The 16,498-nt window shown below is 42.9% G+C and overlaps 1 protein-coding gene across 2 annotated transcripts in view; it reads left to right on the top strand.

Moving 5' to 3' along the window:
• NPSR1 (neuropeptide S receptor 1) overlaps positions 1-16,498 on the top strand; it is a 155,348-nt gene that overhangs the window by 116,378 nt on the left and 22,472 nt on the right. For both annotated transcript variants that reach the window (XM_088018421.1, XM_088018422.1), the window contains 2 exons: positions 2,140-2,341; positions 13,130-13,206. In XM_088018421.1, coding sequence (XP_087874547.1) covers positions 2,140-2,341; positions 13,130-13,206 — 279 coding nt within the window. The remainder of the gene's footprint in view (positions 1-2,139; positions 2,342-13,129; positions 13,207-16,498) is intronic.

Below are 16,498 nucleotides of genomic sequence, written 5' to 3' on the forward strand. Positions count from 1 at the left end.
CACTGTAAAGAGATACACATAAATTATTTGTAATAATTGGAAACAATTTAAGTAATAATAGGCTATCGATAAAATTGGAATTTAGTGTAACCATAGAAAAATATTTTCTATCAGTGCTTTTTAAATTACACTTCACACACTGGCCCTGGAGGACTCATTCTGTAGATCTGCTCCAGGACAGGTCTGGAAGCTTCTGGTTGTCACCCAGCCTCAACCTGAGCTACTCTGGCATTCTGCACTGGGCTCAAAGTACAATTATATTTGATGAAGGGCTTTTACTGCCTGAAAAAGTCTGAATGCCGCTTGCATAGATGCAGACATGAAAAGGTGTCATAAAATTTTTTGACAAAGACTTTCTTGACATAAAAAGGCAGTCATAAAAATTTTTTCCAGGGAAAAAATAAGGTTGAAAACCAGCATGTATATTATGTTCTCATTTTTTTTTTTAAGATTTTATTTATTTATTTGACAGAGAGAGACACAGCGAGAGAGGGAACACAAGCAGGGGGAGTGGGAGAGGGAGAAGCAGGCCTCCCGCTGAGCAGGGAGCCCGATGCGGGGCTCGATCCCAGGGCCCCGGGATCACGACCCGAGCCGAAGGCAGACGCCTAACGACTGAGTCACCCAGGTGCCCCTATTATGTTCTCATTTTTATACGTGTAATCTATGTATTACATACAGATGCATTATCAAAATTTGGGCTGGCTATTTCTGGGGGGTGCCATCATGGACTCTTTTTCCTTCTTTTTGTTTATATTTCTGTAATTATCATGTGTAACTTTCATTATCAAAAACAAAAAAGGTATATGTGATGCATGAAAGAGAGCTAAGACAGAAGTACAGAATTGGACAAGAGCAAATGGAAGAGGAAGTCTTCCTTTCTACAGGTGGGGGACATGGGCCGGTTTGGAGCTAACAGGAGACCACCCACCTAATACTGAAACTGCATTTCATCTGTTCTATCCCTGAGTGTTGAGCCCTGAGCAGTCACCCATGGCAGGCGGGCTTAACTGGCCAAAGGGCCAACAGTCTTGTCACCTCTGTGTTTGCGGGCCACACACCCGGTTGCGGAGGCACCTGAGACTGGGGATTTCTCCCAGTGCAGCCCAGCACCAGTATGAGAAAAGTAATTCCAAGCATCTGCCCTGGGTACACTTTGGGGAAACATTTTTAGTACCCTGGTAGGATTAATTCTTTCTCTTTAATATTTTTTTATTAACAATAAAATGTATATATAATGTATTGTTTGTTTCAGGGGTACAAGTCTGTGATTCATCAGTCTTACACAATTCAGAGCGCTCACCACAGCACATACCTTCCCCAAAGTCCATCACCCAGTCACCCCATCCTTCCCACACCCCTCCACTCCAGCAACCCTCGCAGAGTTTCATATTGTTTTAATCTGATTCTTTCCATGCCCATCTCTTTCAAAAGTGAATGTTTGTTAACCCATCCAGTGGAATCTGAGTGGGGCCCCGGAGTTGCAGATCACCCTTAAAAGTCCAGGCTCTAGGACCTACAGAGGGAGACAAAATTTGAATTTTAACCAGTGAAAGAAGGAGACCATGCATGAGCAGGATCTGTAGAAACCCAGCACGCATCTCATCGCTGTGGTCGAGAGGAAACATCCTCAGTTGCTCTCTAAATGCCAGACTGCTCTGTGTTTGTTTCCTCACCCAAACTCCCACGGCTTCTTTTCCACCCAAAACTTTCCTCTGTTCCTTCAGGAAAAAACTCCCTTATATTCTCAACCACACGACGGTAGGTTCCCTCCCCCTCCTGCCTCCTGAGATCCCTGGTTCTCCTAACATCTCGGAAGAGGATGCTTCTCAGCCTTCCTTCTGAGAACTTCAAGGCCTGGGGGTGGTATAGACATTTTCCTACTTCCCTGGACCACTTCCAACCCATTTCTCCTCCATTATTGCCTGTGCGCTGATCTGTTCCTTTGACGCTCATGCTATCAAACTAGATAAACTTCTACAATGTTCCCTCTCTGGCCGACCACATGGCCATGCCCCTCACCCACTGAAAAGGTGGACACTGTTCTCAGTCTCTCTCTCACCCTTCATACTGTCCCCATCTTGGGTGACTTTGATGTCTACATGGACAAATCATCCAATTTCTCTTTCCTTTGAGCAGAAAAGCAAGCCAAGGTCCTCATCGTGATTGCCTGGAGCCTCTCTTTCCTTTTCTCCATTCCCGCCCTGATCATATTTGGGAAAAGGAAACTCTCTAACAGTGAAGTGCAGTGCTGGGCGCTATGGCCTGATGACTCCTACTGGACCCTGTACATGACCATCGTGGCCTTCCTGGTGTACTTCATCCCCCTGACAATCATCAGGTAAGAGGCCAACAGGCCAGACTCACACAGAGGCTTTCCTGGTTCACCAACTCCTGCTCTCCTCCCCTACAAGGCCCCTCATTGTTCCTAGTGTCCTTAAGACAAGTGGCCAGACCGTAAGATTTCATCTAAAGCTACTATGTATTAAGCCCAACTTCTCCAAAGTAGAGTAAGGAGGAAGGAACTAACATTTTCTGAGCATGTGTTACGGAGCAGGCATTGTGCTAAGTGGCTAACAATGATCCCAGTAACCACGTTACAACTCTGTAAAATAACTACCGTTGTCCACATTTTATGTATGGTAAAACTCAGGTTCAGAGAGGTTAAGTAACCTGCCCAATATCACACAGGATTTAAACACAGGTTTTTCTGAGTTCATAGCCTGTTCTTTCTCCTTTTGCATGTAGTCTTTCAAATATAAGACATGGTACCAGTTTTAGAGATCTTATATTATAATTGAAATGATAGGCAAACTTGAAGCAAAACTGAGCAAAAAAGGCAATACACACACAAAAATATGCTAGAAAGTGCATGCAGTGAGGTCAGGTAATGGCAGGGAACACTTCTGGGAAGCAACCATTGAAGGAGGGAAGAATTCAGGTAGGAGAAGGGAAAGGTGGGAAGGAAGCAGGTTTCTGGGTGACTGGGGTCTGAGTAAGTGTGGCAACAGGGCAAGGACAGGCAGGCCATGCCAGTGGGTGAGGGAAGAAGTTGGCAATAAGCTCCTTCTGGTGGGGTGAGCCTTGATTATAAAGGGCCATAACAACCAAGCCATAGGATGCTCCCTTTGTCCCACAGCCAATGGTGGCCACAGATGGTCTTTCAGCAGGAAGACCACAACTGCCCGGAAAGGCAGGGTCTCGCTTGTCATGAGGCAGGATCTCCTCTGACAACATGGCTCCGCCTGGGTGGATGGGGTGGGTGGTTGAGGGAGATACTGGCGTGTTGAGTGTTTGCATGGCCAGGCTGATTCTGCCCCTTCGGAGTGTCCTCAAGCCGGCCATGGTGTGTCCCATAATTTGTCCCGGATGAAGGAACATCAGCCTTTGGTTTCAGATAGTATAAATAATGCTGGGATAAAAATCCTTGTGCTTAAATTTATTCATGAGTCTCTGATTATTCCTTCAGAACTCATTCTACTGGAATTGCTAGATCGAAGATGATGCTCATTTTAAAATTTTGATGCATATTCTTAAACCGCCCTACAGAAAAGGTGTATTCCTGCCAACAGCAGAAAAAGAGCTCTGAGTTTTCTTCCCCTGACCCAATGGAAGGTTTCTTTATGAAATCATTTCTTTATGAAATCTTTGCCAAACATAGAGGTTTCAAAAAAGTATCTCATTGTTTTCATGCACATTTTTTTAATTATGTGTTAAGTGTATTAAATACGTTTCAAGTATTTTTCTGACATTATGGGACTCCTGTGTTCTTGCTCTGTGTTCATCTTTAGTCTCATAAAATACCACAGCTGGAAAAATGTTATCCATCGCATAGGCCAGCCCCTGAATTTTTCACAAAAGTAGGCTTAGAGCTAAAAGGAGCAAAATGACTTGCTCTCCATCAGAGGTCGAGCTGGGCAGGAGAGGGATCCCATAGCGAGCCCAGCAGCCTTGCTGAGACTGTAGATTGTCAGTCCTCTCTGCTGACTTGACAAATTGATGTCTACATTATTTCCACGTACTGCCTCCTCTCCACCAAGCTTAATTTGGGAAGAATCCTGGAGAAAAGATGACGGTTATTTAGACAAGCAGTCAAAGGTAAGTCATAGCATCGTTGGAAGGGGCACGTGGAGGAGGAGGGTGGTTAGTCACAGGGGTGAGCATCTGGGGGGAAGCAGCTCCTGACGTCCTTCACAGGCAACTGACGCATCGATTTCAGTGGGCAGGGTTTGTCCTTGTTTTCTCCTGATTGATTTCCCATCAGCTCATGAAATCAGTCCAAACCCCTGCTCAGCAGGGTGAATGCAGTATGTCGACCCCATGGCTCCCTATGCGCTGTCTGGCCAGATCCGTCATGTGGCTCTTTCCCCGTCCATAATCTTCCCCCATCGATTCAAGCTGCTCCTTCCCATCAGGACCTCTCAGACTTGCCTACAGCCCAGCTTGTGTGTTCTTGTAGTGCCCTTGGAAAAAGCCAGGTATAATATGACGATGAAAGGGATGATTTCAAAAGCTGCACTCAGCCTTCATCAAAGTACAGCCTTCTTAAATCCTGCCTGGAGTTCCTTGCTCCCAGCTGTGGTAGAATGAGGAAGATACAGAGTGACCTCCCCCCCCACCCCACCCCCCACCGACCTCGAGCTTCCCTGAAGCGTTTCGTCTCTGTTCAGTCATGACCTTCAATCTTCTGTGGTGAGGCTCTTCCTGATGAAGAAAGAGCTCCTCTCTGGGGGATATGGAATCCTCCAGCCCTCTCAGCTCCTCCTCCCTCTTGACCTAAGACCAGGCCCAGATGGAATCTTGTGAAGAATTTGTTTGCCAGCTAGCTCCTGGGATAAGTTGCTACAATTTTATCTCTCTCAGAGTTAAAGTTCATCTTTTTTCTTTTCTTTCTTTCTTTCTTTTCTTAACCACATTTTGGACACTTGAAGTTGATTCTGTTGTTTATAGTTCTTTTAGGTAAAGTTAAACTCTTAATTCCAAGCTTAAGAAGACAACTCAGATTAGGTGTTCATTCACTTTATTAACTATGCCTCATGCCTCATTGTTCTTCAGGCATGAAACACACCTATATATATATATATATATACATATATGTATATATCCTTACCAAACTGATAGGCAAAAAATACATATATAGTTGTTTTAATTTGTATTTTTTTCATTACAGATGAGGTTGAAAAAATTTAAGATGTGCATTATCATTTTTGTTTTTTAAATAAATTACTTATTCATATTCTTTTACCCATTTCTCTCAATTTTATTTTCTCTCTTCTTTATTTTTAAAGACAGTCTTTGTATAATAAACTTTTCCTCTTTCCGTATGTTGAGGGTATTTCTCTAGTTTGTCATTTGCCATTTGAATATGGTTTTATTTTGCTTTTAGTTAATAAGACTGGCATAAATGTGAAAAGGGGAGACTGCATGAATACCAAAAAATAGAAATGAGAAAGTCAAATTCTTTAAAAAGTTAAAAGAATCATAGGAAAGCACTATGCAAAACTTTATATAAATGCATGTGGAAATATGAATGAAATGTATAAAGCTTCTCTATAATACACAGACCTTTCACATTGTAATGTATTCACATCTACTCATGCTTTTCTTTTTTTTTTTTAAGATTTTATTTATTTATTCGACAGAGAGAGAGAAACAGTGAGAGAGGGAACACAAGCAGGGGAGAGTGCGAGAGGGAGAAACAGACTCCCCGCCTAGGAGGGAGCCCAATGCAGGCTCAATCCCAAGATGCAGGGCGCGATCCCAGGACCACGAGATCATGACCTGAGCCAAAAGGAGACGCTTAACGACTGAGCCACCCAGGCGCCCCTACTCACGCTTTTCTTTACATTGCTGCCTTCCATTTCTTTCTTAGGAAATTGCCCCTTGCACATGCTTATTTCTACTTTAAGTTTTTATGATTTATTATTTTAGTTATTGGAAAATAATTTCAGTGTTGGGAGTACATTAAAAATCTCACTTTTTTAAAAAAGATTTATTTATTTGAGAGAGACGGAGAGAGCACAGTGGGAGGGGTAGAGGGAGAGAAAATCCCAAGCAGACTCTGCACCCCTAAAAATGTCACTTTATCTTTTTATTTTTAAAGATTTTATTTATTTATTTATTTATTTATTTATTTATTTGAGAGAGAGAGAGAAAGAGATCACAAGCAGGAAGAGTGGCAGGCAAAGAGAGAGGGAGAAGCAGGCTCCCCACTGAGCACGGAGCCTGACGTGGGACTCGATCCCAGGACCCTGGGATCATGACCTGAGCTGAAGGCAGACGCTTAACCGACTGAGCCACCCAGGCGCCCCTAAAAATGTCACTGTAAAAACCATATTTGATTTGGGGTGACTGGGTGGCTCAGTCAGTTAAGGGTCTGACTCTTGGTCTGGCTCATGTCATGATCTCAGGGTCCTGGGATCGAGCCCTGCGATGGCTCCGCACTCAGCACTGCTCGGGATTCTCTCTCCCTCTCCCTCTAGCCCTCCTGTTCATGCTCTCTCTCTCTCTCAAATAAATAAATCTTTTTTAAAAAAGCATTTGATTCGATTTTCCAATTGCCCCAATACCATTTACTTTCGATGTTACATATGAATTCAAGATCTAACTTAAATCTGCTTTTCTAATGCCAGATCATTTGCCCCAACACCACTTACTGAATATTGAATAATCTATCTTTTCTACATGGTATGAAATGGCAATTCTATCATATGCATATTTATATTCTAAATACTCTCATTGTTTCTGAACTTGTTAGTCTCTTCATTTTGTTTTTATTTTCTTTTTTCTCTATCATGAGACATACTCCTTATACAATAACCTTTTTCTTTTTTTATATGTTGCAAATATGTCCTTTGTTTGTCATTTGCTTCTTCATCTTGAATATGGTTTTATTTTCAGTTTATAGGGATTGCCATAATGAAGAAAGGAGAGAATACACAAATAACTAAGTTACTGGCTTTTCTGCCACTAATACCACATTGTTTTGATTATTGTCACTTTATATACATGTCATATCCCATAAGACGATGTCTTGTCTTTCTCAAAGCTCCCCTAGCTATTTCAGGGGAGCTACTGATGCTCTCCCTTTCAGCTCTTACTCCAGGTATAACCAACAGGGATGCCCCTCACTCTTTTCACCCCTGTGCCTTTGTGCACATCATTCCTTATGCCTGAACACTCCTCCACACTCACCCTGCCTTGCTGCCCTGCTTCTGGCAACCCCGTTCACATTCTGCATGTCTCACCCCACATACCAACTCCACACAGAACGGCCACTGCTGGTCCTAGGCCAAGTAGTGCCTCGGGTGTTCACTCATGGCCTCCAAGCTCAGCTCATCCCTGTCGCCATGAAGGCTTCGTGGTAGTGTCATCACCTGCTTGTGTGGCTGTATCTCTTGAGTATAGAACTTTGTCTCTTAATTTCTGGATTCCAAATCCAGTACCTAATGCTCACTCTGTAAATGTTGGAGTGAATGAACAATGCAGGTCTGACCAATAAAATGCACCAATCACAGGACAGAGTGCCATGTCACTCTGATACACACACACCTAATATGGACATTTCTGGCTATTTAGAGCCTAGATCAGTTTCTGGCAGATGGTAGATCCTCCATATATGTGAAAGGAAAGAAGGAAGGGAGAAAGGAAAGAAGGGAGAGAGAAAGAAAGGCAGAGAGGGAGGGAAGGAGAGAGGAAGGAAGAGTTGTATTGTATGGGGCAAACTCTAGGAGAGCTGTGTATGAATAAAGATTTAGCTCTTCCATCATTAATTAAATCAGGCTCCCAGGACTTGAAACCATAGTGACTGACAGTAAAGGCAATACATTGTTTTTCTGGGTCAATACAACTTCCGTTATTTCAAAATTTACTTGACATAACTGTCTAACTGTTGCTGGGGAGGTTATCAGCCCTGGTGTAATTGCTTTACTTTAGCAGTAGTTATTTTCTTGTGACTTAATTGATTTCTCATTTTTCTATCATTTTTATCTCTGTGACATAAAGATAGAGGCATAAAAGATCCATGGCCAACAATTGCAAAGGAATAAGTGGAAAAAAGCACATTGTCATGGAGCATTGATTCATGTTATATGAAAAAAAAAGTCCATTCATTCTGCTTGGGGAATGGAGATCAGACTGTGGGAAAGTCCCATGCTAAGGTTGGTACAGCCCAGTAGAGTTCAAGGCCATGGTTTGTAAAAGGGTCCCAGGGGTCTGGCCAGCACTGTCTCTGGGCATGTGGTCCAAGGTCAAGGAGAATGATCCATCATATCAGTAAAGGAAGTGACATACCATATGGTGTTACCTGAGGGGTGGCAAGAGTTACCTTTTGAGAAGCCATTCTCACTGATTTGCTAGGTTAAGGTAGATGTTTGTGATGGGATTTCCAATATCCATTCCACAGTAAGCCACTCCTGGCAGCCCTTCCCCTCAGTATGTGAATGGTTTGGGAATGGCCACGTGACCAATTCTAGCTAATGAGATGTGAGGGAATGTCTTCTGAAGAGCTTTTGGAAAAGATTTCCCCATTCTTAGGAAACAAGCCTAGGAGAGGCCAACTTCTCATCTTCTGGGTACTGCTTCTGGATATAGGTGTCCAGGATTAACACCTGGAACTGCTTCAATCTGACTCAGGGAGACACCTACATTGAAAAGAAAAAAGGATGGAAAGAATGCAGATTTCTCAAGTTCAGCTTTGACCCTTTGAAGTTGCAATTATGGGATATAAGAAATATCCTGATTGCTTAGAATAATTTGAGTTTTCTGTAAGTTGCTACAAAAAATATCCTGATACCCAACTGTCCATACTTGCTGTTTCCAAACATCAGTGAATTCACCTGAACTACCGAAGTCATCAGAGTGAACTCTTCTTCTAGGACCATTAGGAAATCTCAGTTATTTCAGTGGTACCAAGTGAGTTAGCAAAGGCATCCCTTTGACTTTCTCTGTCCTGAGAGCCCAGTAAACATGGTGCCAATGGACCGCATATATCAGGACTCTCAGATTTTTTTTTTAGTTTCTTAAGTATCAAGCTGTTTTTACATTTTCCCCCCAAAGTTAGTTCTGCCTTCATGTCTCCCAGAGCCCAACTACATACAGAGATACTATTCAGTCCCTGACCCCTTGCCTCTTCCCATATACCCATAGGGCACCCACCCTCTGTGAGACCCTGGACCTGGTAAGGGGGATACGGAAATGACAAGACACACATGATGTCTGAATTTAAGAATATTCCTGTATAATAGAAAAGGCAGCCAATTAAGGAAGGAGTTATAACACTGTGATGAGTGCTGTGGTCGGGTAAATAGAAAGCCCTAGGGGACCCACGGCAGGGATGCTAACCTGGTCTAGGAATCAAAGAAGGCATTCAGGAAATAACTAGAACCATATATAGCATACATAACCCAATACATCCCCCAGAGGAGCTTGTGCGCCCTTCTTAACAAGGTTGTTAACAAGTTGATTAACAGCTCTTGAAGTCAGAGGACCCATCCTCTAGGTGTGTGAACTCAGACAAATCACTGAATCTCTCAAACCTGAAGTCTGAGCCCCAGAACAAGTCAGGGCCCCTATTATACACTGTCTCACCCTACATTTTATCTTCATAGAAGTTGCTCCTTTTTAAGCATATATTACTGTGTCCTCATTTTATTATTATCTATCTCCACAAATACAATGTGAGCTCCATGAGGGTCAGAAGTCTGTATTTTCTGCTACAGTATTCACAATGGCTCATCAGGTGCCTGGGACAAAGTAAGTCCTCAGATACATATAATGAAATGAACTAATTAATAAGGAGAGAGACACTTTTGACTAGGGAGTGTCCTTAATGCCCCTGCTGGGAGAAGAGAGAAAAGGGCCTTGTTCAGTGAACACCAACTCCTCCTACCCGTGTTCCCAATGCTTCACCTCTAATGAGACCTTCAGAGCACAACTGGACACAATTCTCAGGCCCCAAATGTGAAACAGAGATGGAGCCTTAGATCACCTCTGGCTCTGAATGTCTATGGTTTCAAGATTGTAATCCATGAAGTCCCCAGCCTTGTGCTGAGTCCCGCAGGGGTGGAGCACTTACAGTCTGAGTGGAATGCTGTCTGTTGTGTCTCATAGGAAAAGCAAAGGTTTTGTTCTGTTTCCTGGACACTTCTGACACATAATGCTGAGCCAGGACTAAGGAACCAGGTGCAGGCATCCTCCTGAGGCTGTCCTGCAAGGTCTTTCTCTGCCTTGCCTCTCACTCTACCCCCATCATGAGCTGCCTCTATAAAGGAAATGAGAGAAAATGGGTCTGTGTCTGGATAGTCTCCCATAAAATCAAGAACTTAGCCAGCCAGTTACAGATAAGGGATATTTTCTTCAATCTGGATGATCTTTCAGTTTTCAGATTTCTGAGAAGCTTGAAGAAAAGCTTCATTTGTTGGGAGAATGGAAATAGGTTGAAGACATGGAAGAAGTTAAAACAAAAGAGCGGAGATGCTATTCTTTAGCTCTGTTTCTGAGAATGGGCTATGTATAGGTCTGCTGATCTTTAGGACATGACCACCACAGACAAGATTCAGAGATTTGTAAGGCCCTGTATGAGGATGATATGAACACTCACAAAGCCTTCTTGAATACTTTTAATGGGTACTAAGCTTCAGTTGGGGAAGATGAAAAATTCTGGAAATGGATGGTGGAGATGGTTATACAACAATGTGAATGTACTCCATGCTGCCAAACCATGCACTTAAAAATGGTTAAAATGGTAGATTTTGTTATGTTTGTTTTACCACAATAAGAAAACCCCATCAAAATATTAAAAAAAAAAAAAAAAGAGGTTGTAAGGATCTGGACTGATGCTGAGGAGCAGGAATGGAGAAGAAAGAACAAATCATGGAAACATTTTGAAGGGACAGATCATAGAACTTGCTGATGAAAGAAACAAGGAAGAAGAAGGAGATAAATACAATTCAGAGACTTCTCTGGTGCATAACTGTTCTGCTCTGAGCAGTGGCCTGATTTGGGTAATAAAGGGACACCCTACTTATTAGGAGTTGCTTTCCCCTTGCCCGATGGGTCCTAAGGAGATGAGGCAGAGATGACTTAGTCCCAAACCCCTAACACATAAGACCTTCCTTAATTTTCCATTGTGTATATGGCTGATGGCCAATAAATATTTGAATTATTGATTGATTTAGCACTGGGGTTGCAATTGTAATATATAGTTAATGTTTCATACTGGTTGTAACCTTTCCTTGTATTTCATTTACCTGGGGAAAAAGTTTCTCTGCTGTAACAAATGTCCAACTTAAGGTAAAGAATAGGCTCACAAGTAATTTTTTCCTCATTTCTTCTTTAATGTAGACATGCAAATCCCAGAAAAATCCCTGGGCAGGTATATGCGAAGAACTGGGGATGTTCCAAAAAGACTCCAAGCTCACCTGGAGCACTCAGAGGGGTTCACTAAGCAAGAATGAATGGGAAAAGCAAGAAGGAGCAGAAAGTTTTTAACACAGTCATTAATTAGGTTATATTCTAAAGATCATTAAAAACAATTAGTGCTTTGTCAGCCACTGCAGACCAGACCTCTGATTTTGTTTTAACCAGTAAATCTCAAGAGGAAAGTTTTATGCTATTCTAAAGTAAAGCAACGCTTTGTCCCAAAGTTTTTAGTTGAGGTTGTTAATATATTGGAAGCATCACATAACTAACTAAAGAAGAGTATAAATTTTTATATTTATCAAAGGGGACAAAAGACAAAATTTCCTGATACTTTTGAGTCATTAACACTTTGTTTTCCTGTTAGGTATAGATTATGTCATACTACAGTAGGTGTGATATTACGTGAAAAATGGGGAAGAACGAGGAGAAAGAAAATGGCATTTATTGAGTCTCTGCTAATTTCCAAGTGCTGTGCTTGGCATTTTCAATGTTGTCGCATTGGATCCAAAAAAAAAAATTCATAAGAAGTTTGTGTTATTAACTCCATTTTAGTGTCAACAGAGGCCCAGTGCCTTAGTCTGTTTTAGCTTCTGTAACAAAATATTACAGACTGGGTGGTTTGTAAACAACAGAACTTCAGTTCTCACAGTGCTGGAGGCTGGCAGTCCAAGAAGAGGGCACCAGCATGGTCAGATTCTGGTGACAGCTCTCTTCTGGGCAGCCAAATTCTCCTTGTGTCCTCAGATGGTGGAGGAGGCTAGGGAGCTCTGTGGGGTGTCTTTTATATGAGCGCTCATGACCTAATCACCTCCCATAGGCTCCACCTCCTACTACTATCACCGAGGTCATTTACATTTCAACATATAAATTTAGGGGTGGTGACGCAAACATTCAGCCTGTATCAGTCAGTATATTGCTTATCTATTGCTGGGTAACAAATTATCATGAAGCTGGTGACTTAAAACAACATACATTTATTATCTCCAGGGTCTGTGGGTCAGGAGTCTGGACATGGCTTAACTGGGCATGGCTTACTTCTGCTTAAGCAAGGCAACCAACAAGGTGTCTGCCAAGGCTGGGGTATCATCAGAGGCTCAACTGGGGAAGGATCTTCTTTCAGGCTCCCAGGGGTTCTTGGCAGAATTAATTTTCTGCTACTGTAGGACTCATGGTAGCAACAGAGAGAGACACTAGCAAGACAGGCACTACAATCTTACATGATCACAGACATTTATCACCTTCAGCCCAATGCATGAATTAGAAGCCAGTCACAGTTCCCACCACACTCAAGGGGAGGGGATCTCACAAAGGCATGAATACCAGAGGCAGGAATCACGGGGCCACCTTAAAGAGTGTCTAAGGTCAAGGTCATACAAGCAGCAAGCAGTAAAGCTGGTTACAAATAAAAATATTTCCGATCCCAAACCCTGAGTTTGGATTCTAATCTCAGCTCTACCTCTAACCATATGAGTTATCTTGGAGAACCATTTCACTTCACCAAATTCTAGCCTCCTCAGTTAAAAAAGAGGTAGCTGTAACATGCTGGGATTCTATAATCAGCAAGGATAGGGACCAGGCATGGTTTAGAGACCCCCCCCCCTTTACCTCACACTCAGGTAACTGGGAGTGGTCCTCTGTCTGTGTCCTCACAGTCCTCACAGTAGGGACCCACCAGCCATGTTATTATTACTTCTGGTCCTTTCCACAGTGCCATCTATGCCATTGTGATCCGAACCATTTGGATTAAGAGCAAAGCCCATGAGACCGTGATCTCCAACTGCTCAGGTAAGTCTCTAATTGGCATTAGCCAACTCTTGGGTAATTTTGCTTCTGTAGTGGTTTTTCTCTAGCAAATCAGAGCTTGGGTTTTGCCTGAATACAACAAGCCTGCACTCTTCTATCAGGACCCAAATAGCAGATCAGACCCACCAAAGGCTCTCCTGGCAGGTACTGCTTCTTCCATGTGGCCTCCCTGAAGACTCAAGAAGAAAGGGGGGGGGCAGACTTTGGGTGCCAGGATCCAAAGGTTGCCCCGGTTTCTTAGGCCTGGCAAAGAGGAACACCCTGGAAGACACTGGGGTGAAAAGAGGTCTGTCCAAGGAGCACACATTCAGTGATGTGTGAGCATAGACATTTCTACTTGGCTTGAATTTAGAGATGGAGAAAACTGCCATCCACCCACAGAAAAATTCTGGACCCTAAGCCAGGCAAAGGATGATCAATGCTTTCCCAACACACCATCTCACCCCAGAATGAGCCTGAGACCCCTCACAATAGCCCTTCCCCAAATTCTGCCTCAGTAAACCTTAGTGCGGGGCACCTCCCCCACGGCAGGCACTGGGCCCTGGAGGCCTACCCTGCCTCCCAGGCCCCCACTGCTGCACCTGCCGGGGACCAACCTGGAGAGAACGCAGTGAACCACGTGCCAGAAAGAGAGGGGCCAGGGCTCCTGGTTTTCTATTTATCATAATGCAACTAGTTCTCTGCTCAGGCCCCCCACCTCCTCCCATTCCTAGTACACGCATGCACACATGCAGCCCTTCACACACCCAGTCTCTCACACCCGCACATACACACTCTCTCGCACGCACTCACATGAGGACAGCAGGCTATAACGTGGATGTCTGGAATACAAAGGGTTGGTTTCTGTTCCAGATGTGCCACTGAGAGCTGTGCCACCTTGCAAAGTCATCTAACCTCTCTGGCCTTCATGAGCTTAAAATACGGAGACAGCCTAAATGGTCTTGAAGCTTCCTGTTTTCAGACTGTTGAGCTAGTACCTTTACTGGACCAAGACCATGCTCATTTTTCTCCCCTTTGAAGCTACTTCTCCCAGTGTGATGGAGGGAAAGTCATAAAGATTCCCAAGTGGGCACTAATCATCTGTGTCCCTTCTCTAGGAAAATTGGTAGAGACGTGTAAGTCTGGGTGTCTTCATCTGATTTCAGTTCAGTTCTGCTCTGTCCGACACATGTCAGCAGCAGTACAAAGGCCTGGGAATGCCAAATGAATCAACAGCATGGTTTCGGGCTAGAGGAAGCGTCCAGTAGCTCCGGCTACACAAGAGTGTTGCCTGGAGAAATGTTCCAATGCACCCATACCCAGAGACCACTGCCTGAGAGATTCTGATTCACTCTGTTTGGAGTGAGGTCTGGCATCGTTACTTCGGGAAAGCTCTTCTGATGATTTTAATGTGCAACCAGGTTTGACAACCTCTCCTCCAGTGGGAGACACAGTTTTAGGCAGCCAACTCCCACAGTGACTGACGACAGTAGCCCAGATGTGTGTGCAGGCTGCTTGGAAATTTTCCACCCATGGAATACTTATCATTCAACTTGTGACTCATTCCGTCTTCCATGCAGATCCTCCACACAGACTCCCTCACACCAGTCTAGTCTCTGCACCTTGGTTTTTCTAGAAGAACAAGAGCAATCCTAAAGAATAAACACAAATGCATTCGTTTTATTCATTGTGAGTGGCTTTGGTTAAAAGTCAGAATATTTGTCTGAAAAAAATGGAGGAGGATGTCCTTCCTCTATCAGATATCAAATAAATACATTAAATACTATAATTGTTGAAATAGGGTATCCCTATCAAAGAATTACATGAAGTGGGACTAGAACAGAACAGAAACTCTAAAGGAAACCTTAGGAATTTAAGGTATGATAAAGTATTTCAAATTGATAGAGTAGTAGAGATTGTTCGGTAATTAGTGTTGTTGAGACAATTTATTTGGAAATAAATACACTATAGTCCTACCTCATACGCCACAAGGAAATAAACTTTTTTAAAGATTTAAATCTAAGAGAGAGAGAACGGAAAGAAAGTATAAGAATCATTGTTTATAATCAGGAAAAATGGGAAAAGTTCTGAATACCTGCAATGAGGGATCAAGTATAATTATATAGACATACAATCAAATACTACAGCTGTAAAAAGTATTGTGTAGTATACTTATCGCAATAGAAAGATGTCTATTAGGTATTAGATTAAGAAGGAGAAAGTGATATCACTTTTATAAATATATGAATATATAATAAATATTAGAATATGTATGTGCATATACAGATTATAGCTAGCCGGACAGATGGATGAATAGACAGATAGATAGAGATATGTAGACATAGATATATCTTAAACTGATGAATCCTTAAACATTCAAAACTTACATTCTCAGTGAATGGGTAATGACCAAGATCAGATGTGTCCTGATATATAGGTAGGATGCAGAAGCTACAAGCAATAGGGAAGTACCCCGAGGTTGATATGAGAGATACAAAAAATGCCTCCGCCTGCCCTCAGATATCTCCCTGCTGAGCCTTCTATGATGCCTGAAATTCAAACCAATGGAATCAATCCTTTTTCATTAAGGTACTATCTCTAGGAGAACCCAGGAGCAGTACATTTGTAGCCTGGGTTGAGTAATGTGCACTATACAAGCATATACCGATCAAGTTGTCACTTAGAGTGCATGACCCTGATTTGATGGTGGACAGATCAAGTGTGGTGGGACCAGAGGTTTGGGAAGGTCCAGAGCTTTGGGTTTGAAGGGGAACAAAGTAAAAAGGGGGGTTTCTTTGTTCAGGCTGCCATAACAAAGTGCCATAGACTGAGTGGCTTAAACAACAGAAATTCATTTTATCACAGTTCTAGAGGCTGGGAAGTCCAAGATCAAGGTGCTGGTTGATTCTATTCCTGGTGAGAGCCTATTCTAGCTTGTAGATGGCTGCCACTTCCCTCTTGTTGTGTCCTCATACGGGGGTAGGTGGAGATTGAGAGAGAAAGAGCACTTGCTCTGGTGTCTCTTCTTATAAGGGCACTAATCCCATCATGAAGGCTCCACGCCTATGACCTCATCTAACTCTAATCACCTCCCAGAGGCCCCATCTCTAAATACCATCACATTGGGGATTAGGGCTTCAGCATAAGCATTTGTGGAGGACACAAACACTTAGTCCATAAAAAGGGAGAATCAGAAAAAAAAAAAAAAAAAACCCTGTGGAAATAACTGAAGACCAACCAAATGAGAATAGACAAACGCTATTTATCCAGAGCTTGCGAAAGAGTCATCGCAAGG

The sequence above is a fragment of the Eumetopias jubatus genome, unplaced genomic scaffold, assembly GCF_037043125.1.
Source record: "Eumetopias jubatus isolate StellerSeaLion01/CBP00866 unplaced genomic scaffold, mEumJub1_p1.0 scaffold_14, whole genome shotgun sequence".
NCBI classification, from domain to species: domain Eukaryota; kingdom Metazoa; phylum Chordata; class Mammalia; order Carnivora; family Otariidae; genus Eumetopias; species Eumetopias jubatus.